The 22,563-nt window shown below is 37.5% G+C and overlaps 1 protein-coding gene across 4 annotated transcripts in view; it reads right to left on the bottom strand.

The window, feature by feature from the left end:
• Positions 1 to 22,563, bottom strand: part of LOC5566513 (6-phosphofructo-2-kinase/fructose-2,6-bisphosphatase 1) — a 399,659-nt gene that overhangs the window by 7,651 nt on the left and 369,445 nt on the right. For 3 of the 4 annotated variants that reach the window (XM_021845463.1, XM_021845462.1, XM_021845464.1), the window contains exons 4-9: positions 16,580 to 16,747; positions 6,380 to 6,459; positions 3,474 to 3,857; positions 3,264 to 3,404; positions 2,878 to 3,205; positions 2,692 to 2,819 (exon numbers count right to left, since the gene is read on the bottom strand). In XM_021845463.1, coding sequence (XP_021701155.1) covers positions 2,692 to 2,819; positions 2,878 to 3,205; positions 3,264 to 3,404; positions 3,474 to 3,857; positions 6,380 to 6,459; positions 16,580 to 16,747 — 1,229 coding nt within the window. Of the gene's footprint in view, positions 1 to 2,691; positions 2,820 to 2,877; positions 3,206 to 3,263; positions 3,405 to 3,473; positions 3,858 to 6,379; positions 6,460 to 16,579; positions 16,748 to 17,184; positions 17,493 to 22,563 lie in introns of those variants that run through there. The other variant, XM_021845465.1, reaches the window with a different exon arrangement.

Genomic DNA, 22,563 nt, shown 5'->3' with positions numbered 1-22,563 from the left:
GTAATGCAATGATAGATTTTCATGAGGATTTCTTTAAATTTGAACGAAAAAACTGTTTTTTTTTTTATTTTTGATGATTGCTGATGGATTCTGGAGCCTTAATGCTATTTTGCTCTGAAACAATTATAGCATTTAATGCTGTTGTAGTGTTTTTTTCTGTTGTGAAACTTCAAAAGTTACAATTTTTTTATGAATCAAGAGAACAATATAATGGAATAATCTGACGAATTTTGTCATCTTTCAAAATCACAGTTGTGATCAGTGATGGAAAGTAGCGAACAATTCTGCTGAACTGGAATAAAAAAAAAAAACAAATGCTCCCGAGTGACAGAGTGCTGCTTTACTCGCATTTGTCGTGCTCCCGAGTAATCGAAGCTAAAGTGATTCGTGATCGTGTTTGGAGCTGTTCAGAGTCAATTGTACTTTTGGGAAAAAAGCTGCTTCCCCTCCGAGATTTCTGGTTTTCAAGCGTTTTTCACTACAAACTGTTAGTTTCCTCTCGATTTGATGGTTATACAATTAATTTGTCTGTCACAATCAGAAAACATTACGTCTTGCTGATTACGAGTAAACGTTCCCGAACTTGTTGCTACTTCTTTTGGCATGTTCTCCCGAGCAGACGGGTGCAGAGTTATTCACACCTAGCTTGTTTGCGAATCTGTCATGTTTGCTTCGTGATGCGAACTTCTCCACCACTTGTTGTGATGAAGGGAACAGGATGCTTTGGAAAGCTGTTTTAGGGGACCGTCATATGTACTATAAAATTTTGTTTTGGTATTGTACCATGAGTCGATATCGAGTCATGGAACATCGACTCATGGAGGTTCCTCGAATATTAAGCGCACATTCTTAATCATTCATATTCTCATTCTTATTATCTTGTTTTTGGATATGTCGAGTTCGTATTTGAATTCCCATCGAAACCCATTCAAATCACATTATCAACTTCAACCTGATTCAAGTTCGAACTTGTTTTTTTTTTACTTTTTGATCAACGAACGAGTTCCTAAAAACGAATACGACAATAATGAAAAGTTCGAGAATATTCCACGAACAAGGATGAACAATGTTCCAGAAAACTCTGGTATATTTTGTCAAATTGCTGTTGAATGAGAACTATCGGATTGACAATCACAGTTTTGATTATCCTAGACCGAGAAAGTCAATTCGAAGGTATATCTGGATTTCAGACGATAAGTCTTCAATAAGTCGAGAACAATTCAAAAGTACATTGAGTCAGAGGTGAACTGAGAGTGAGTCATGAGTATTTATCGATTGGGTGTAGAAAGAATTGTACATTGATTGCAAGTGAGTCGATGGTCAATCAAAGGATTATCTAGCAAGAGTGAATAGAACCAAAAGTAGATTTGAATATTTTGTACCTTTCAATTCCGCCTTCATTGATTACCTTATGACAGTTACTCGTATTTAGACTACCACTTGCAGTTTTCCTCAGTGTCACTTAGAGACCTTTGAAAAATTTATATGAACAGTTAAGAGTTCTATGCACTGAGGAAGACTGCCAGATGTGTAAAGTGTTAGGTAAAGGTGGAATAAAAAATCTCCAAGCACTAAACATATCTCTTGATACTGTTGTTTACGATTCTACTCAGAGTATTCGAAAATACGTAGAAGGAATCATTTACATATTAATGCTCATTGTTCTTTACAAGTAAGAGTACAAATTCTAGTAAATTCGCCTAACTTAAGTATGAGTTTCAAAGTGGTTCAATACCTCTGCTACGAGTCTGAATTATTTCAGCTCATGTGTTGAGCAATTCTTTCTTCTTAGACACTTTTTTTAATGAGACGAAGACGACTCAAACGCAGTTGGACAACCTTCATTAAGCAATGAATGAGAGACTAAAGGATTTATCGATCTCAACGGAATGAGACTAACTCATGCTGCAAAGTTAAATGTTTAAAGGTTTAGAACAAGGAATACTTGAACTGCAACTCTGCCTCTATGAATCATAATGAGCATTCATGAGCTGAGAAATAAGATTTAACGAAGAGCATGACACAATCAATCCTTCCTTTGAAATTTCATAAAACCAGCCTATTAATGATTCCTCTTTTTGCGGTTTAGTGAATCCAGATGAAACCGAATATGACAAATTTCTTCGGAGCACTTTTGTTTTCCTCCCAAACGCTTCTAAAATTAGACAAATGAAGACGATGATTGTAGTTCAACATTTTTATCTTTTTCGTAGAAAGATGTCCACTGAAAGGTTTTACGGTCACCAACAAGGGTCGGTGATCATGTAATTGTTGGTTCAGTCTAATGCCGGTTCGTTCTTTGTTGAGTTCATGAAAACTGTTGTCATTGAATTAAAAATTTTCGTGAAGGTTCTCATGTGTGCTTATTTACGCTGTATGCTGATATACACAATTCATTTAATTTTAATACATCCCACTGAGCTTCTATCGGTAAGGTAGAAAAATTATTGTTTTCCGGGAATCTTGAAGTAGTTCGTTCAAATATCAGAATTGTCATAACTTAAGAACTTAAGTGTTTGACAAAGCAGCAGTGTAGACTGTAGAATTCTAATAGGTGGATGAATTAGGGAGGTTTCCGTCGTTCTCAACTGAAATGATGTTTACCAAACAAACTATGTATGATACGCATGTGATGAGCGGTTTCAATGGATGAACTTTAATGGTGACTAATTATGATGCTTTGTTACCTACCTTCGGCTGTATGCGATACGTGTCTACGCATTCTACCTTAAGAGGAACTGTTTCTACTTTGAAGTCATACCCGTAAGAACGCACGATCAACAGCGTGTGAAGTGGCACGTTGATGTAAGGGACATCATCTAAAATAAATAGATGTTTGACTTACGATTGACATATGTTAAACACTCGAGTCCATACCTGGTTTGGTACCCTTGAAGTACGCCATGATGCAGCGGAGGACGGCCTGATGCGACACCACCAGCACATCCGTGTTGGCCAGCAGCGCCTGCACCACACTGTCAACACGTTGCAACAGATCCAGGTAGGACTCCCCGTGCGGGTAGCGGTACTTGAACTTGTCCTGATCGCGCCAGGCAAACTCCTGCGGGAAGCGTTCCTGGATCTCCTCGTAGGTGAGGCCCTCGCAAATGCCGGCGTTGATTTCGTTCAGATCTTTGATGGCAGCCCGCGGACCGGGAATGTTCTGCACGGTGCGAATCGTTCGGCGCAGCTCCGACGTCCAGATCTAAGATGTAAATGGGTGTGTAATTGGTGAAGTTCTGCAGCGGAGTCGAACCACTTACCATCTTAGGCTTGGGGCCGTCAGGAGCAGATCCAGGTCCTCCTAGTTGTCGCGCCAAGCGTTCAGCATATTTCATACCGCGAGGTGACAGATCTGCATCACCACCAATTCGTCCTAAAACATTGAACTCTGATTCGCCGTGCTGAAATTAAAGGCAAAAGAATCCTATAACATCTGATCTGGAAATTCACAAGTTGCGCCTTGAACTCACCCGACTGAAGTAGAACGTCTGCTGACGTATCACCGGACTGGCCAGCACCCCCAATATGTTAGTCTGAATGGAACCTCGAACGCCCCGAGCCGTCACCGAGTGGAACATCGGATCTTCGGAGTTGTTAACCGTAATCATTGGTCCCTCGAGCGAAGAGCATGGTTCGAACCGTGGCGTAAGCCTTTCGTTGTTCTCCTTGATCCGTCGCTCCCAGTCTATGTTCTGGTCCAGCTGGTGGTAGAATCGAACCGTATCGTCGATATTCTCCCGGAGGCATTGATCATTACAACTAAACTCAATCAACAGGTGGTGGTAGAGCTGCTCTCCACAAAAATTGATCAACAGTTGCCGCGACTGCCGTGTCAGGTGCATTCCATCGATAATCTTTGGGGATAGAAAAAAAATCGTAATTAAGACAGTGCGCATCGTGCTGTGCTTACACGAATTCTCTCTGCTCTTGGAAGTTTTTTTTTTCAAACTACCTAAAGCAATAAAACAGTACTTTTCAGTGCTAAAATTAAAAACGGTACTTTTCAGTACTTTTTTTTTCTAATTTTGATCCCTTTACGATCCTTGTTTGGACGCGTGCCTTCGATTTTTCGTTGGACCCGTTGGCGAAAGCTAGCGGTGGTAATCTTTCTTGGACACCGTCTTGGGAAAAAACCTCTTAGGAGGTCTCGTCTTCTTTCGTTTATTCACTAAACATAGTTGCAACTACAAACAAAAGGAAGGGTGAATCTCAGAATTCATAACTTCCTTCCAAAGAAGTGGTATTTGAAACTGTCACTAAACGTGGCAAGAATGGAAGAAAGGACGTTTCTCTGAATACGAAGTTTCTTCCAAGGGTGAAATGGATAATATTGATAATTGCATCGAAATGAACAATCAGTTTGATGGTCTAGACAAATTTTCCGAACTCCAAATCGAAGCAGTTTCTAGCCCAGGCTCTTTGATTCAAGTGAGGAAGCAAAGAGTGCCGCCTATCATGGTCAGTTGTTCCGAATTTGGGGGATTTAGGCAGAAGATCTTGAACTCCATTAGGGGAATCAAGGTTTCCTTCCAAATCACAAAGAAAGGAGACTGTCGCGTTTTGCCAGAAATTCTTAAAGATCGCGAACTTCTTCTCAAACATCTTGAAGAGAAGAGGCACAAATTCTTTACTTATGACGACAAAACTGAACGTTTGTTCAAAGTCGTCTTGAAAGGTCTCTCAAATGACTATAAGTGACCTGAATAGATCAAAAATGGAATAAATGATTTACTTGGATTTTCTCCAGTCCAAGTAATCATTATGAAAAAAAAAACCTAATCTGGCATTGTTCGGAAAGGGCTTTCTCAAGAATATTATTTAGTTCACTTTAACAAAAAAAGATCTAAATAATACTAAAGCTTTAGAAAAAGCTTAAGAAACTTAAGAAAAAGCTAGCCGCATGGATTATAAATGCATGATTTATGGAGGTTCTTCTCACGCTAAGGACGTCTGTCCAGTGAAGGAAGATACCAATAAGTTCATATGCGCCAATTGCGGAGGCAATTATAAGTCAAATTTGGCTTGCCCTTTGCTCTTGAAACTTTAACAAATTCCATTGTTGAAGCCAGGAGCACTGCAATTCCAAAATGTGAAGTAAAATTTGAATCCGTGATTATAGACGATGATCGTAAACTCTTGATCCGTCTTAAAAACGTGAGAAGAAGGCAATTTCAACGCACTCGCGATCCTGCCATGAACATTATATGGCAGGATTTGCAGAAAGAAATTAAATAACGATTCTCACAATTATGGAACAAAAATTTTGAAACTTAAATTTCCCAATTGGACCCTGGCTCTAAGTTCTTTTGGAAATTATCTAAAATTTTGAAAAAATCGCAGAAGCCAATACCGGCATTGAGAAAGGAAAACAAATTATTACTAACCAATTGCGAAAAAGCTCAATAACTTGCTATGCAGTTTGAAAGCGCGCACAATCTTAATTTAGGACTTACCAGTCCAATTGAAAACCAAGTTACTCAGGACCTTGAAAATATTCTCAATCAAGAGAACGTTTTCGAAAATTCCAGAGAGACTGATTTGGAAGAAGTTAGAACTTTTATTAAAAAAATAAAAAAGCTCCTAGTGATGACGGAATTTTCTACATCCTCATCAAGAAACTTCCAGAAAGTAGCTTACCATTCTTGGTTGATATATTTAACAAATGTTTTCAGTTGGCATATTTCCCTTACAAATGGAAAAATGCTAAGGTTGTTCCAATTTTAAAACCAGACAAAAATCCTGCAGAAGCTTCTAGCTATCGTCTAACTTTTAACTTTAAACTTTTTGAAAAGGTCATTTTGACCAGAATGATGGTCCACATCAACGAAAATTCAATTTTTGACAATGAACAGTTTGGATTCCGCCATGGACATTCGACCACTCATCAACTTTTACGTGTAAAAAAATTGATTCATTCCAATCTGAAGGCTATTCTTCTGGTCTTGCTCTTCTAGACATAGAAAAGGCATTCGACAGTGTTTGGCATGAAGGCTTGATCGTAATTTTTTTTTTCCAACATACATTGTTAGCATAATTCAAAGTTATCTGTCAAATCGTTCACTTCAAAATAAGATGGTTTCTTCTAATGCTTCCAAAACTCAACTTATACTATTCCCACACAAACCAAAAGCTCTTTATTAAAGGTTTCAATTTAAGAAGACATGTTGTTACGATGAAAGAGGGTCCAATAAATTGATCAGATGAATTTAAGTATCTATTCCTTAAGCTAAATAAAAATTTAACTTAAAAAACATTGACGGCAGTCAAGCTAAATGTAATAAATATATAAAATGTCTGTATGACAATTTATGTTGTATTTGAAATGTTTCTTATAAACAAATAATACCACTGTTTCTCAAAGAAATAATATACTCACCGCGACATTGTTACCCTCCTTGAAGAACGCTGAGATTTCCCGTAGTGTGTCGGCGGTGGCGTTGCCATCTACGTTGAAAACTGCAAGAATAAGAAGAAGCGAAAAATTGTTTATCAACCATGAGCTCTAAGCGTCTTAATTGCAAATTTAGACAATGCATCGTGATAAAATTTCGATGCATGTTTGTGAATTTCACAAGTCATCGTCATGTGTAGCTCCGCTAGTGATATAAATATATACTGATCCTGTTAGCACGCGATTTTTTCGCTGCCCAGTAGCTGTTTGATATCGATAATTAATCAACGGAGCAGATAGAGCATGGGGCCTTCCTTAGACGAGCGGTTAGAATCCGCGGCTACAAAGCAAAGCCATGCTGAAGGTGTCTGGGTACGATTCCCGGTCGGTCCAGGATCTTTTCGTAATGGAAATTTCCTTGACTTCCCTGGGCATATAGTATCATCGTACCGGCCACACGATATACGAATGCCAAATAGCAACTTTGGCAAAGAAAGCTCTCAGTCAATAACTGTGGAAGTGCTCATAAGAACACTAAGCTGAGAAGCAGGCTCTGTCCCAGTGAGGACGTAATGCCAAGAAAAAGAAGAAGTAGAAGTAGCAGATAGAGCAGTAGAACTCCGATATGAAACGAAATGGGCCGTGGCTCAGTAGATGCGACGTGTAAAGATTATGAGGGTGCTAATGCTATTTTGGGTGTTCCGTGAATTAGGTGGGAAACGCATTTTTCTATCAAAGGTATTATATTTACTCACGTCATTATCATTTATCACAGATTGAACATGATGTGAACCGAAGCAATTAGAATAATTGAAAGTCAATGTATTTTTCGTTAATCGTTCAAAACAATAGTAATTCAAATCAATCTCCCGGGAAGGAATTAAACCCTTCCAAATATAAACCCGTAATTGCCTTGCTCTTTTATCGCTTCGGGAAACTTATTGGAAAGTAGCAGGTGTCAGTGCGCCAGTGAGCATCGTCACAGACGATGGTTTATTTTTGGTTATCATGGGTAGTGCGATAAAGCGTCATGACGGAATAGAACAGGCCCCTTATAATCAAGAAAAGTGAGTCAATTTGCTGTTCGGTCATGAAAGCAAAGTGTGATGACGAAAATATTGTGACACTTGTGAAATTGAACTAGTAAAATACGAGTGGTAGGAAAATTTAAATGCTACACTGAGGCAAAAAAACTTAATAATTTCTTAAGAAATAATTATGATTTGGCGCCATAAGATTATTGTTGAAATTTTTAAGTTTTACTTACTTGGTGAAGAATTTCATTACTAAATTTCATAAGTCAATCAACGAATATAGTTATTATAATAATAATATGCTCTCGGAAAAAAGTAACACAACTGTTTCGGAGACATATTTTCTTTTGTTGTTCTACGTTCTCAGTGGGACTCATTCAGTAAAATTGAGGAAAACAAATTCCTCACACAAGCACAACGGAAGCCTTGACTATTCCAACAGTGAATGAGTAAGGTAAATCCATTGACGCGTTCTCAAGCCATTTCAAGACATACAAACGTCATGCCATTTTTTATATAGATTTGAAACATTTGTCTAAGATTTTCTGTGAGAATCATAGATATTTTCAATTAGAGAATCAGAATTTATTTAAAATAGGTTTAACTCATCATTAGACTGGCCTTTGAACAAAAAAGTTGGAAAACTCAACGGGGCATCCCCTACGTATGATTTTTAAGGTAAACAATTTCAACTTAATTGATTGCTTCACCGGTTGGCACATTTCATTCAAAGTTTTTATAGGATATTCGTTTCAAATATATTGAAAATTGACCCAACGTCACTGATTTGTTCCGTATACTCGTTGATTGCGTTCAATGGAACCCAGAATGACAAATACGCTAGTTGATACTTGGGAGGGAGAAACCAATACAAAATTTTATCAAAAGTAGCAAAAATCGAATTAGAATCAATTCATGCACATTAACACCGCTAGCGCATGACGGATCACCATAGTAGCATGTCCGAAAGAACTTGAAACTATTGAGAACCAGAGCTACAGGTCCAAAGCCCTGGTAAAGGTGGATGGTTGTGATGGCTATGACCGTGGTCATCATGTAAAGAACAATCGGACGATGCTGTATCGTGTAAGCATCGAGGAGGCAGCCCCTCTAGCACGATGTAGGTTGCGCAACCCTGGTTAGGTGGCCTATCGAAGACTCTTCACCAACCAAGAAAGGCAAAAGTAGAGCAAACGGATTGATTTTACGTATCTGTGCCTCCCTCCCAGGTTGATACCATGTTCATCATAGATGCAGAAGATTGTATCTAGATTCAAGGTCATTTTCATTAACATTTTAGTTTTTGAAAGTTAGGCTTAGATTAGCATTCCCGTACAATCACATGCATCAGCTCGCCCAGTGTCATAGGTGGTTATGATATTGTGTTGAAGAAACACAAAGCAGTATTGCGTGAGCTTAATAAATCTAAAACACCAACTTTATCAATTTTTGACATTGTAGGTTCGCGATCAACAATTTTCCTAAACCAAACAGTACATCATGTGCTGTTTTTCATATATGTTTGAGCCAGAAATCCCATTTTAACTTCAAATCAAATGCGTCAGCTCATGGAACGACCAAATTTTCAGGAAATTTTCCTCTAACCTAAAGAAATTATCCTGGGGGGTACCCGTGGAATTATACATTTCTCCCATACTGAGCAGGGCCAGTTTACTCATCATCTCCTAAAACTGTGTCTTAAGAGGCGCGTTTATGAAATATTCATGAATGATTTGTTTAAGAAAACAATGACAAAACACCGACGCAATATCTAGAACCAGGGTTGGGAAAAGTTCTGAAACTCACACTACAGTAGGCAAGCGCAGTCACAGTCAGCGGAGCCAGTGAAACTCACGCCTATTGCTGCTGTAGGCAAAAAGTCTTGAATATAGCAAAACACCTGTTGTTAAGGGCAACCCAAAACTACTGTAGAAAAATGTTCTATTTACCACTGCATTTCCCGCATTTACAGCCTTCAATGACACTACTGATTTAGAAAATTAATTCACCTAACATAGGCTACTTGATGAGATTCACAATTTTAAACTACTGTATTAGAAGAGCCATGTGATTTTTGCAAAAACTCAAGCCTACTACTATTACCATTCCCAACTCTGCCTAGAACAACTTGCGATCAAAATTATCGTTGGAGAACTGGTCCGCGTTAAGTCAGAGTGGACCAAGTGACATTTTTGATATTTTGAGAAAAATGGGTTTAAAGTCTAGCGCTCTGTTATTTTTGAACTCGTTTAAATTTCCGTCACATTTTTTTTACACGTCTTTATGTTACTTTCAAACAATATAACGTGAAGTGATAATCATGAAAAATCATAATCCAAACCTTTAATAGAACGTTTTTTTCATGGACTATGTGTACTTGGTCCACTCTGACTGAACCAAAAACCACCGTTCAGTGAGCTGGTTCACTCTGACTGAACAATTTCTTGAAAAATAACAATCATTTAATGCTTGCATGGTCAAATTGGGTGCATATCTCTAAGATGAACAGATTATTAAGACCCTTCGACACCAGTATCGTAAATTCTTAAATAACCCATATAGTAAATACCAAAATCAGTGGCATTACGATAGCTTGAAAATTAAGGTTTTGCAGGGTCAGGGCATTGAAGACCAGAAATATTCAAATATGCGTTCAGTCAGAGTGGACCAAGTGAAAATCTTGAGTACCGACCAAAATGTGCTGGTCCAACAAGCGGATTGTAGGACATGCCATACATACACCATAGAACTACCGTAAACTTCTATCGGACTCTGAAATTGACTCAAAAAATGCAGTAATCAATCATTTTATTGCTTTTCAACGCTTGGTCCGCTATGTCTGCACAGAATTTGTTGCAATTTCTGACCACCCATCCGAATGTGGTAAATGGTTGAAAATCAAAATCAAATGCATCGAATCATGTAATATTTATAAATTTATATTGATGGATAAGTGAATGATTCAATGTCGAAAAATCTGACAAATCTCCTGAAATGTCTTTCATTTCCTCGCATTCCTAAGCGCGCTGATCATTTTCGCTGTTATGGTAATAAGCACTTGGTCCATTCTGACTGCACACTTTTATCGATTTTTGTTGATCATCCAAAGTAAATTTATTACATATCTCTCGTAGTTTATAGCATTCTTCAAATCTGATCAAAGTGTAACGGAGATAGAGTAATTGTGCATCTAATGAGAGAATAATCCAATTTTCTCAAGTTTTGTACTTGGTCCCCTCTGACCTAACGGCGACCAACTGTACTTCGTCATATTTTTTTTCAATTTCTTTATTAGTATCATTTCAAACATTACATTCATTTCTTATAACTAGGTGTTCTGTGTTATTAGACAACACTTTCATCCTAATTTGGTAAAACAAATTTAAGATTTTATTAACATTTAGTTAACAATTTAGTTACATTTCATTTGCCGTAGCAGTTCAGATTTTTTACAGGTGAGTTGATTTCACCTGCTTATCAGAAAAAAGTACTTCGTCAAGTGGATAACAGCTGGCGGTAATGTCCAGGAATTTCTATAAAAAAAATCTGAATTCTTTAGGGATTCCACTTACGATACATGCCATCTTTTTTTCATAAAGACTTCTTTTTGAATTACTCTTTGGATTTTTTTCCATGAGTTCTCTCAGCGGACCCTTTCAAGAACAATTTTGTAATAGTTTGTTTAATGTCTTTAGGAATTATTCCAGATTTGTTCAAAAACCTCTAAGAATATCTTCAAAAATTTCATTATGCATTTCTAAAGGAATTGCTGCTAGGACTGATCCATGAACCATTCCACGAATTACTTGATTGCCTTCAAGGACGTTGTGTGAGGAAACCATTCACTAATTCCTTTAGGGATTTCCAGGGATTCTCCAAGAAATTATACAGAACTCTGGAGAAAATATCTGGACGATTATTATTTCTCCAGAATTCTTCCACGATTAATATTACAAGACTTCTTTTAATTTTCGTATTGGAACTGATCGATTAAATAAGGTGGTAGGTCAATTGGCATAATGATCATTTTGCATCAAGTCATTTGGCATAACGAGTCTCAAACCAAGGATTTCTTAGGGTGAAGTTCATTTTACGTTTCTTTTGAATGCCACTGACGGCATCAGGCTTATTTTGGCATTAATTGATACAAAACAAAATGATGCTTCATACAACAATCCAATGCTTTTGAATAAACTCATTGATTACCGACAGTGGAGAAAATATTTCCAATAGTATGTTATTTTTTACTCAGAGATTGCCCTTCTTTCCATATATTCCATATAAATTATTCTTTTGAGTTGCGCTATCAGAATAAATTTATGGCGCTGAAGCTTTTGATATATTTACACAAATTTACCGTTCTTTCAAATATTGGTTGCTCTTTCATAATATGATGTAACATACAGCTGTTAATCTAAATTTTAATAAATTTTACCTTCTTTAAAATAAAGGCTGTTCTTTGGAGCTATTTTGGTTTGATAATTATAGGTTTAGAAGCTTATATTGAACTTTCTATGAATTAAGCAACGCAAATGAATTTATTAATCAGACCAGGTTATCAGCAATAAGAGAAATCGATTGCTGCCGTTATTCCGATGAAGCTAAACGTAATTTTTTGTAGTCTTATGTTGCAATTGTTTTTGGCATCCAAGTTTCTATTGATGTATTCATTATTTTTTATATTTGACTGTTTGATTCATTCTGTCAAGCCTTGCTGTTAGTAATTTCATTGCTTTGATTGCGGCGATTCTTTTGATTAACATTTCCAGAATTACAATTTATATTGTATTGTTCGAAAATTTTTCCAGAATTATTTATGTTAAAAATGTGTTGTTCGTTCAAAGTAGGGAGCCGGATTCTATTCTTGGCATTCTGATTCATTTCGACAGGGGGTTTTCGAAAAGCTACTGAGCTCACATTTGGCTACAATATACGTCACATTGAAAAGCTTCATTTAGCAATGTTTCAGAAAATTCGACTGAGAAGAACCCCCGTTGCCAAAGTGAATGATGGATGTGCTCAACTAGTTCTTCACCCTATCATGTGTGAAGATTTTTTTTTGGCATAAAAGCATCCAACAAATTAAACAAAAACAATTTAAATAAAGGCGATTTTTGAATAATCCTGTAATAATAAGTCTTTGGATCAAAGCTTTCAATATTTTGCGTACAAATGTTTTCTTCTTTTACCAAGTTTGTCTTTATCAAGAGTTACGTACATTAACTTTTCAATAATTTTTGAAAACCTGTTCGTGCTTATATCAGTTGAACATTGAACATTGAAAACGCTACTCAGGATATCGATTTTTCTTATTTTTTTTGCTGTTTCCAAGACTTTTTTTAGTTTGGTTCGGTTAAAACATTACGATGCAAATGTAACCTAAATTGAGTTTGGCTTTTGTTGTCACTGCCTTGTGTTCTAGTCTGTTGAGAACTAGTCAAAAATTTTTACTGTGTTTGGCCTTACGCCAAACAACTTTATGCCAAACGGGGTACAATCGTATATAATAAGAGATTTCTCGTAGAATACAGCCAGTAATTCTACCAGATGTTCGTTCAGAAACTTATCGATGTACCATTCTTTGGGTCTGTCACAAATTTCATCACACTGAAAAGAGTGGGTGAGTTTCCTTCAAATTTTACTCTTCAAAAAATCAAATTTTACTACATATAAAAAATGTAGAAGAGTCATACAAAAAGCGTAAGCGTCATAAATTATGAAATTTGTGAATAAACCCTTCAACGATACAGCACTGACCCGATTTTGTCTGCCCTTTTTCGCAGAGAACTTTTTGTTGTCTACATTTCGTTATCGGATTTTCTTCAAATCTTTTTTGATCCTATGCAAGTGAAGAGGCATAACATAGAGAAAAAAGAATTTTGGTAAATTGTTTATATTCTGAAGGAGAGCCAAAAAATGGGTTTGAAAGGGGGGCTGACAAAATCGGGTCATCTATATAGTTCAATTTTTGCAATGATATTCGCTTGTGATTCTTCCATTTTCTTTTCTGTAATTTTCTGTAAGAAGGGACTCCTTCGAATATTACTGAAAGTATTTTACAGGAATAAGGCGCCCAGATAGCCGTAGCGGTAAACGCGCAGCTATTCAGCATGACCATGCTGAGGGTCGTGGGTTCGAATCACACTGGTCGAGGATCTTTTCGTAAAGGAAATTTTCTCGATTCCCAGGGCATAGAGTATCATCGTACCTGCCACACGATATACACATGCAAAAATGGTTAATCGGCAAAGAAAGCTCTCAGTTAATAACTGTGGAAGTGCTCATAAGAACACTAATCTGAGAAGCAGGCTTTGTCCCAGTTTGGACGTAACGCCAGAAAGAAGAAGATTTTACAGGAATTCCGTCAGCGCAAACTTGCAAAATTTTCAGCAACGTTTCCTCCAGCCATCCTCTGAAAAAAAAATCTGCAGTAAATCCGCTACATATTCCTGGGACAGCATATGGTTTTTCAGTTTATTGTTCTATGAACACTTATTGCCAAATTTTCAATTTTGGTTTGTATATCGTATAGCAGAAATGATGTTGCTATGACATCTATCGCGAAAAGCTCCTGGAATATCAATACATCTTCCTTACTGAAGTGCATATAGTATACAAGAGTCTGTTCCAATAGGGACGTAACGCCGAACATAAATGAGGAATCAAAATAAAATAAATCAAGACATGAAAAAGTATTGTAAGACTGAAAACGTCTGCTGTCAAAAATATTAGATTAATTTTATCATCTAAGAATAAATCTTGAACAATATCAGATAAAAATATTTTGCTTCAGTTTAACATAACGAAAATGAAAATCGAATGTCGAGGTATTGCCGTACAACGTTGTCGGACCAACTAGTTTCAAATACCGTCGGACGGGGCTACTTTTGATTTCGAGAGCTATTTAGTTACTTACGTTTTGGATATATTTGCAGCCTGAATAATATTCTAAGTAACTTTGTGTTTTAAGCACGTTTATCAACCAATATATGCTCTACAACCAGGCATGACAATTTTTTGAAACTATATCAGCATTAACAGAATAAACTAGAAAATATTTCAAAAAAGTCTCAAACGAATATTGACAAAGTACAACACATTTGCCTTGTAAACATTGTTTGAATTTTTCACAAATTGTGGAAAGTTGTTGGGAGCATAACAAAACTATCGAAGCGTCATGTTTCATAAAAAATGGTGAAAGTTCATGTTTAAAATTGAAAATAAACGATCAAAATTAAGACCTTTGATCATTTATTTTACGACTTTCATTTATTACAAAGTGTTGGTTTTAATATTTTACAATATTAAAATAAACTTTCTGGAAGGTAATAAACATAGAACATTTAAAGATTCATTATATAAAATTATTCCTAGCAAAAAACTACAGTAAGTAAAAAGCGTGTTCAAAATTGGTTTTGATCACCAAAGAAACTATATTTGCATAATAGAGAGCTTTTGAAGAATAAACCTTTTTCAAAAATTAAAAAATAGAGATTGTCTACTTTTTCACCAAATTTCTAAAAATCATTGACATTGATAACTTTAAAATTCGTGTGAAATTTAATTATTTTGGTGGTTTCACAACATCGTACAACATTAGTCAAACGATGTACAGTAAACCCATTGCGATTTTATTGATTGATTCATTCAAAAGATAGCATGCACAAAGTGTCCACATTATAAAAGAACAGTCCTTATATTTCAATACGTAGGTATCAATAGCAAGATCATAACATAATCTAAAAAAATGAGTAAAAACAATTGCATCCTTTAACTGCTAAAAGCGAATTTCTCTTACGCTGTCTCAAAACTACTGAGAACTAAAAGCTTCCTACTTAATCACATTTCAGTTACAGTAATTTATATAATACTTCTACATATCGTTTATATAACAGTAAGATTAAGAACGAGGGCCCAGATAGCCGTAGCGGTAAACGCGCAGCTATTCAGCATGACCATGCTGAGGGTCGTGGGTTCGAATCCCGCTGGTCGAGGATAAATGTAAAGGAAATTTTCTCGATTCCCAGGGTATAGAGTATCTTCGTACCTGCCACACGATATACACATGCAAAAATGGTCAATCGACAAAGAAAGCTCTCAGTTGGTAACTGTGGAAGTGCTCATAAGAACACTAATCAGGCAGCAGGCTTTGTCCCAGTTTGGACGTAACGCCAGAAGAACGAATGTTTTTGTATACAACTATATTTTTAAATCGCTCGTTTGTCAACTTCAACAATCAATCTTTCGTAACTGGCAATTCCATTGAACTGGAAGTACAGTTTCATATTGCATGCTAAAATTATGAATAGTAAATTTCGCTAAAAGAGATATATGAGTGTATTTATGTTTAATTTTTATTTTATAGTTATTTAAATTATGTTTATCAATGGAAATATATTCAAAAACATCATAGTGGACGATAACCTGTCAAATCAGTTAAAAAGGTATGAGAAAAAATCATGTTATTCTTTAATTGTATTGACTTATGAAAATGTCACGGGAAAAGAAACTCATATGGTGTATTTTGACTCATTCAATAAGCTTCGGTAGTTCAAAATCCATTTCAAGCAATATTGAAGAATTTACTGAAATGGATTCGAGATGATTGAAGACAAAATAGCAAACCTTTCACGGTTCTATTCGATGAAATCTCAAAAATCAATAACATATCAACGTAATAATTCTAGATCCATAGTATCCATACTATTTCCAGGCACACCATGCCAGGAACTCGACCGAAGCCCTTTTCCTTCACCGGGGCCATTCAACTGTTAGTCAGTCCCCAGTCAACCTTGAAACTGCACGCCACACACCGCTTCACCGCTGACGTCACACACAGAAGCACGTCTCGAGTGTTTTATCCTCCCTTTGCTCGTGCTTCTCGCATCCGCTCACCTACCTATACGTCTATCACCCACCGACTTATCGATCAGCCGGCGTCGCCAAAATGGACCAAAATGGAAACCCGAAGGAAGGGCGTGTGTACGTAGATAGGAGGGTAAAATCGTTGGAATGACCTTGACGGGTGTCATTGATGCATCTTGATTCAGATTTCCACTTTTCACGGGTGATTTCACCGAGGAACTGACGGTACACTAGTCGGACACTACATCTAAGCATCGATTACAATCTACGTACATCTAGGACTTACCTTTAGCGCTTTCGCCGCGCCAGCTCAGATGCCTGGCTACCTTGTGCGAAGCGAGGGATTTTCCTCGGCAGGGCAGGCCCACGGTCGTCACCACCAAGGGAGCCCTCAGAGGGCATGGCTTCAAGCCAGAGTTCGATTTAGCTGCCGCCACCGGTACGGATCGAGATCCTGTGGGAGAAGAATAGGAAGAAAACACTTTCCTTAGAATATTGATCGACTGTTTGCGAACGGCGTTCTTTGCTAACAATCAAAAGGACATGGACTTGTTTATCGAAGTGGTTCAAAAATAAGTCACGACGGAATCTTCCTTTCGCACTGGTCTTCAAATTGAACCGTAAACAACACCCACTAAAAGGCTTCACAAAACAACGCACACAATTTTTATTCAGTATACACATCGAAGAATTGAAGCGACCGAGCAGCGAAAATTTCAACTTCTTGTGAATGACCTCGTGTGAGTTTTTCGAAGTCCACGCGGCGCTAGCACACTACGCTATGCAATCACTTTTTTATTCGATTCATTGTCGAACTCAATCGGATAATTACGGTGGATTGGTCCACCACCAAAAAACTACCGATGAAAGTAAGCAAAACAGCATATTTACTTTGACCATTGCCATGTTCGGCATCACCATCAGAAGCAGCAGCAGCATCATAAGCACAGTGCTCGGAAGACGACGAGGAGACGACGTGCGTGTCGGTACAGTTCATGTGTTCATCGAAAGCGATGCACAAACTGAAAACAAAAGTGAAAATCCCAACACTTCACTTTTCGTGCTGGACGGTTTGCTCCTTTTTTTCTGCTGCTCGCTCGGTGGTGGTGCTCGTTTCATGTAAAAAGAGACACACGCGCGTCGTTTGCCAATATTCGTGCGGATGTATTTATGCGGGTGCGTGCGAAGCTGCTTGCTTACTACTGTTACAGTTAGCCAGGGCAGACGGGCTTGTAAGCTGTGTGTAGTCCACGTCTGGCGAAGCCGTCGTTCTTCGTCGGCATTCGGCGATTAGAACAGCTGGCGTTCGAGAAGTTCAGCTGGGAGATAACGTGTGGAACTATGTCATGCTGGTGCTATACTTTCTTTTTGCGACTTCGGGGTCACAATTCTTAATTCCAGATATCATCCGATTTGTTGCACGTCATGCCTTGACCTAGAGGGCTGAGGGTTTTTTGTATGAACGTTAAACAATAAATTGAATGACACAAAAGAAATCTTAGGCTACCCTCTCCCATCACCCACGCTAACGTAAATAATGGACGGTTTTAAGGTAGATTATCTATGAATTTATTTTCTAATGAGAGAGCACCATAAGAAATAAGACGTCCTTATCTGTTATCACCTAGTATAGGAGGAATGACTGTACTCTCGTATCGAACCTGCTGTTCGGGATATCATACACTACCAGTCAAAAGTATGGACTCGCATGAGAAGTATTATAACAATATAAAGTATTGTAACAATTGCGGTTTAGCGTTTTGACATGTTCTACAAAGTTTCATCATTTATTGAGTACTTCATTTAGACACTGAAAAAAATTTCACTTAAGATGATAATATCATCATGATATACACTGAGGAAAAAAATAACTTTTTTATTTATTGTCAAAATTGAAAACTGTCTAAGGAAGTATTATAGGTGACATCATTTCATAAAAGTTTGTCTAAGACGTAAAAGCTCTATCTCTTACACTGACGAAGTTGGGGGGTAAAAATGATGGGTACCCCCTTAAAACTCATATTTAATCCATAACTTCTAAATATGAATTTCTACATTTTTACAATGTTTCACAATGTTTAAGGTGCTGTAAAAATATACATTTTTGCCCAAGACACTGAAGCGCTAGCTCTTGATTTTGAAGATTAACGAACGATTTTCTGATTTTTTCACATCAAATTGAAGTGTGCATATCTTGTAAAGTTGCAAGTAATAGCAGCTAATTTTAGCATCATCCTCAACCTATACCCTTTTAATATATGCACAAATAATTGTGGGGTCCAAAGCAGTTTGTTTAATTGAAAATTGTATTTCACATAAATAATTCATTGTAAAAATTTAGAAATTCAAATTTAGAAGTTATGGACAAAATATGAGTTTTAAGGGGGTACCCATCATTTTTACTCCCTAATTTGTGTAAGAGGTAGAGCTTTTCCGTCTTCGACAAACTTTCATGAAATGATGTCGCTTACGACAGTTTTCAGATGTGCAATAAATAAAAAAGTTATTTTTTTCTCAGTGTGTATCACCTTAAGTGAATTTTTTTTTCAGTGTTCGTCTTGTGCCAGTCAGCCATTTTCATCCAATTTTTGCGAGGTGGACGATGGTTGGTTCTCCCAGCAGCTAATGCAATTCATAGTTCATCCGCCTTCTCCACGTTCCGTCTTCCATCTGCACTCCGCCGTAAATGGTCCGCAACACCTTCCGTTCGAAAACACCAAGGCCGCGTTGATCCTCTGCACGTAGGTTTCATGTTTCGTGCCCATAGAGGAGTACCGGTAGATGGTTAGCTTCGTGCGATGGCGAACTTTGCTCGATCGAAGAGTCCTGCGGAGTCCAAAGTAGGCACGATTTCCAGCAACGATGCATCTCTGGATTTCTCTGCTGGTGCCGTTGTCGGCGGTCACCAGTGAGCCCAAGTGCACACCTTCTATCGTCGCTCTTATCAGTCTCGTGAGCTTCCCGGGTAAACTGTTCTCGTCCATGATTTTCCATAGCTCTACGCGATTGACACTATCGTATGCCACTTTGATATCGATGAAAAAGTGCTGCGTTGGGACCTGGTATTCATGACATTTTTGGAGGATTTGCCGTACAGTAAAGATCTGATCCGTTGTCTATCGGCCGCAATGTTTAGATTTTGGTCCGAACCATATTCGGAGAGTGTAACAGTTCGCGAACCATAACAGTTCGTGTCACAACGCATTCGGAGAGTCCTATGAATGTAAACATTCACTCTCTCGTTTGGTACGTGGTACGAGAGCGTTCAAGAGCAGCAACTCTCACAGACTGCAATAGTATCGAGTCATTCGAGTAATTTTGCATAAAATTCGTAATAACTTTCCGGCAATTAAACCAATCTTAGAATCCTCCCATCATTTTTATTTGGTACTAGCTGTAACCAGGCAAACTTTATTACTCTAGGAAACTTCACAAGAGTACATGAATGGATTTTTTTTTCACCAGAGGGCGCTGCTTATTCAGCAGTCTGTGTTTACCACTCAAATTTTAAACAAAATAATCGATTGATTCATGCTGTACCATAAGTGAACTTTACATTTTTTTTGCAAACTAGACTTTTTTACCCTTGCAAAGAGCAAAATTGATGGGTAAAAACTCTTCTGTCAACAAGTCTCGTATGTCATGGCATGCTAAAAGTTTCTGGTTTGACATTGTAAATAGATCAACAATAGACTCGACGCATGTGTTGTCATTTCATCAGCGGACATTGCCGTGGCTCCTTCTTCCCCACGGCAAACAACACATCTTCTTATCCGACATTTGCACACACAAAAACTCGTTGCAAAACAACGAGATTGACGAATTTTAGCTTTTCGTCAGCGGACATTGCCGGGGATTTTCTTCTCTCACCGGCAAACAACACGTTATGCTACTGATCTGACATATGCACATAGCAAACAACAAGATCAACGTAAACTAGCTTTTTGACAGCGAACATTGCCGAGACTCCTATTTCACACGGCAAACAACACGCTTTATCTTCTGATCTGATATTTGCGCATGGCAAAAGAACAAGATCAATTCATACTAGCTTTTCGTTAGCAAACATTGCCGGGGTTCTCTTCCCCAAGACAAACAACACGCTGTAAGCTTCTGATCCGACATTTGCACAAAGCAAAACAGCAAGATCAACGAACTCTGTCTTTTGGGCAGCGGACATTGCCGGGGGCTCCTCTTCCCCACGACAAACAACACGCTGGTATCATCCGATTTGACATTTGCTCATAGCAAAACAACAAGATCGACTCAACCTGTTGCTTCTCTGTTCACTTTTCTTAGCACGCCACCGAAACTCTCGGTTTTTTCAACGCAGGGAACTTTTTGGATAACACATTTTTAGCACTAGCCGAAAACAAAATAACTCCACTTTTTCACTGGCAGGATCGCCAATGTGGAGTTTAGATAATCAACGAGAAAGGAATCACCCTCCACGCGATGCTCACACAACTTACCCAGCCAAGTATCGAATCGCAAGTGAGGCAGAGTGTGAATGCATTTAATGTGCAAGTGACAGTATTGTGTTGGTCATGGATATCAACATTGGCAATATGACAGTCCGCATCACAGAAGAACGTCTAAAACCGATTGCTGTGATTAACCCTCATGCCACTTATCAACGCAGTGGATTCTGTATCCCATACTTATCACTTAATCTGTATTGTCGTATCATGACAATGATTGAGCTTTTAAGACTGTGCTAAGTATTGTTAAAGATATCTTCGAACTTAAACAATCTTATTTATTCATTGGAATTCAGTCGGCTTGAAATTGTGCAATGTCGCTTCGTTGAGTATAATAATCATGTAGATAACAAGCATGATTGTAAATTATGCGTCAATAAGAGGGGCAGTGTCTGCATATTTCAATATACAGTCAACAACGCCGATCCTCAGTAGGCTCCGTCATCGTTGAATTCTTCTTTGTGTGAATGTTTGTTTGACAATACATGCACGAATCTGGTAGAACGTGCATTCAGTTTTTCAATTACTTATGCTACACTAATTCTCATCCACTACTGACATTCAAATTCAATTTCACTAGTGAAAAAAATCATTTCCGTCAGAATACCCCACCAAACATCCGCAAATTGCATAAGTTGTATTTTTTTTATTAAAAGACAATCATGATTCATCAGCTGGAGGCATCACATTGCCGTTTTCTTACACCAGTAATATAAAATTCATTTGTATTTTTTTATATTCAATTTTCAATTTCAGTTCCTCTAGGTGAAACTGAATTTTGAAATGACACCAACAGTGGGTGAAACTGAATGTGTGCGTGTGTTGCACCCACTCTCTTTCTCGTCGCATTCGCACTCGAAGTCAGATTGGCTTCTTGTTAGCGGAGTTTGTTTTTGTTCGTTTTCGCACTGATCGGGTATCATTCGGCTGAATTTTTACGACACTGAAGAGGGGAATAAAAAACATCAAAATTTCGTCTTGTTTGATCTGCCGAGTCTAGCATGTTTGTCATGAAAATATTGAGGGGCAAAGTTTACCTGTCTAGATCGAGAAAAATAATGTTTTGTGGCTGCATCAAATTTTGAAAGTGTTCAATGATTTTTTGTCCTGAATATTCAAGATTTGATTATTTGACATATTGACAGAAGCATAAAGCACGCAAAAATATAGATTTAATCGTAGAATACCCTAACTAACCAGGTTTTATAAACTTTCAATTATTTTGAAATTTTAGTAGTTGTTATTTTATATGTGTGCATGTTCACATTTGGCTGTTAACGCTTCGATAGCGTTAGATAAAGTCTTAGCTCGTGAATGTGATAGATCTGAGTCGAATAATCAATATGTATTCTGATGAGAAAATTTGAAAACAAATTTTAGTTGAATACGGTTTGTTAATCCAAAATTTAAAAATGATCAAAAATTCAATCTCCCATATCTTTTTCACCATAACAATAGTGTTCTGAGCAATTCCATACACGATAGTATTGTAATTTCAGTACATACTTATCATCCCATAGTGAAAACTTATTCTTCAAATCTAAATAAAGGATACTTGTTCTTTTAATTATGAATCGTGGTTTACGGTTAACCAGCCGAGTGGAAGTTTAACAACTATCGAAAAGCTAAACATTACATATACTTTGCATTTGAATTAAATGGACAAATTGATGTGAAGTTTTGCGTCTTCTCAGTGAGAATCGAACTCACGACTGCGTCCATGAGTCCTCTCGTGGCGTAGGGGTAACGCGCCGTAACTAGAGATCAGGAAGTCGTGAGTTCGATTTTT

The sequence above is a fragment of the Aedes aegypti genome, chromosome 2 (genome assembly GCF_002204515.2).
Source record: "Aedes aegypti strain LVP_AGWG chromosome 2, AaegL5.0 Primary Assembly, whole genome shotgun sequence".
Taxonomy (NCBI): Eukaryota; Metazoa; Arthropoda; class Insecta; order Diptera; family Culicidae; genus Aedes; species Aedes aegypti.
The sequence above is the reverse complement of the archived record's forward strand: the minus strand, read 5'-3'. Positions and strand labels throughout refer to the sequence as shown.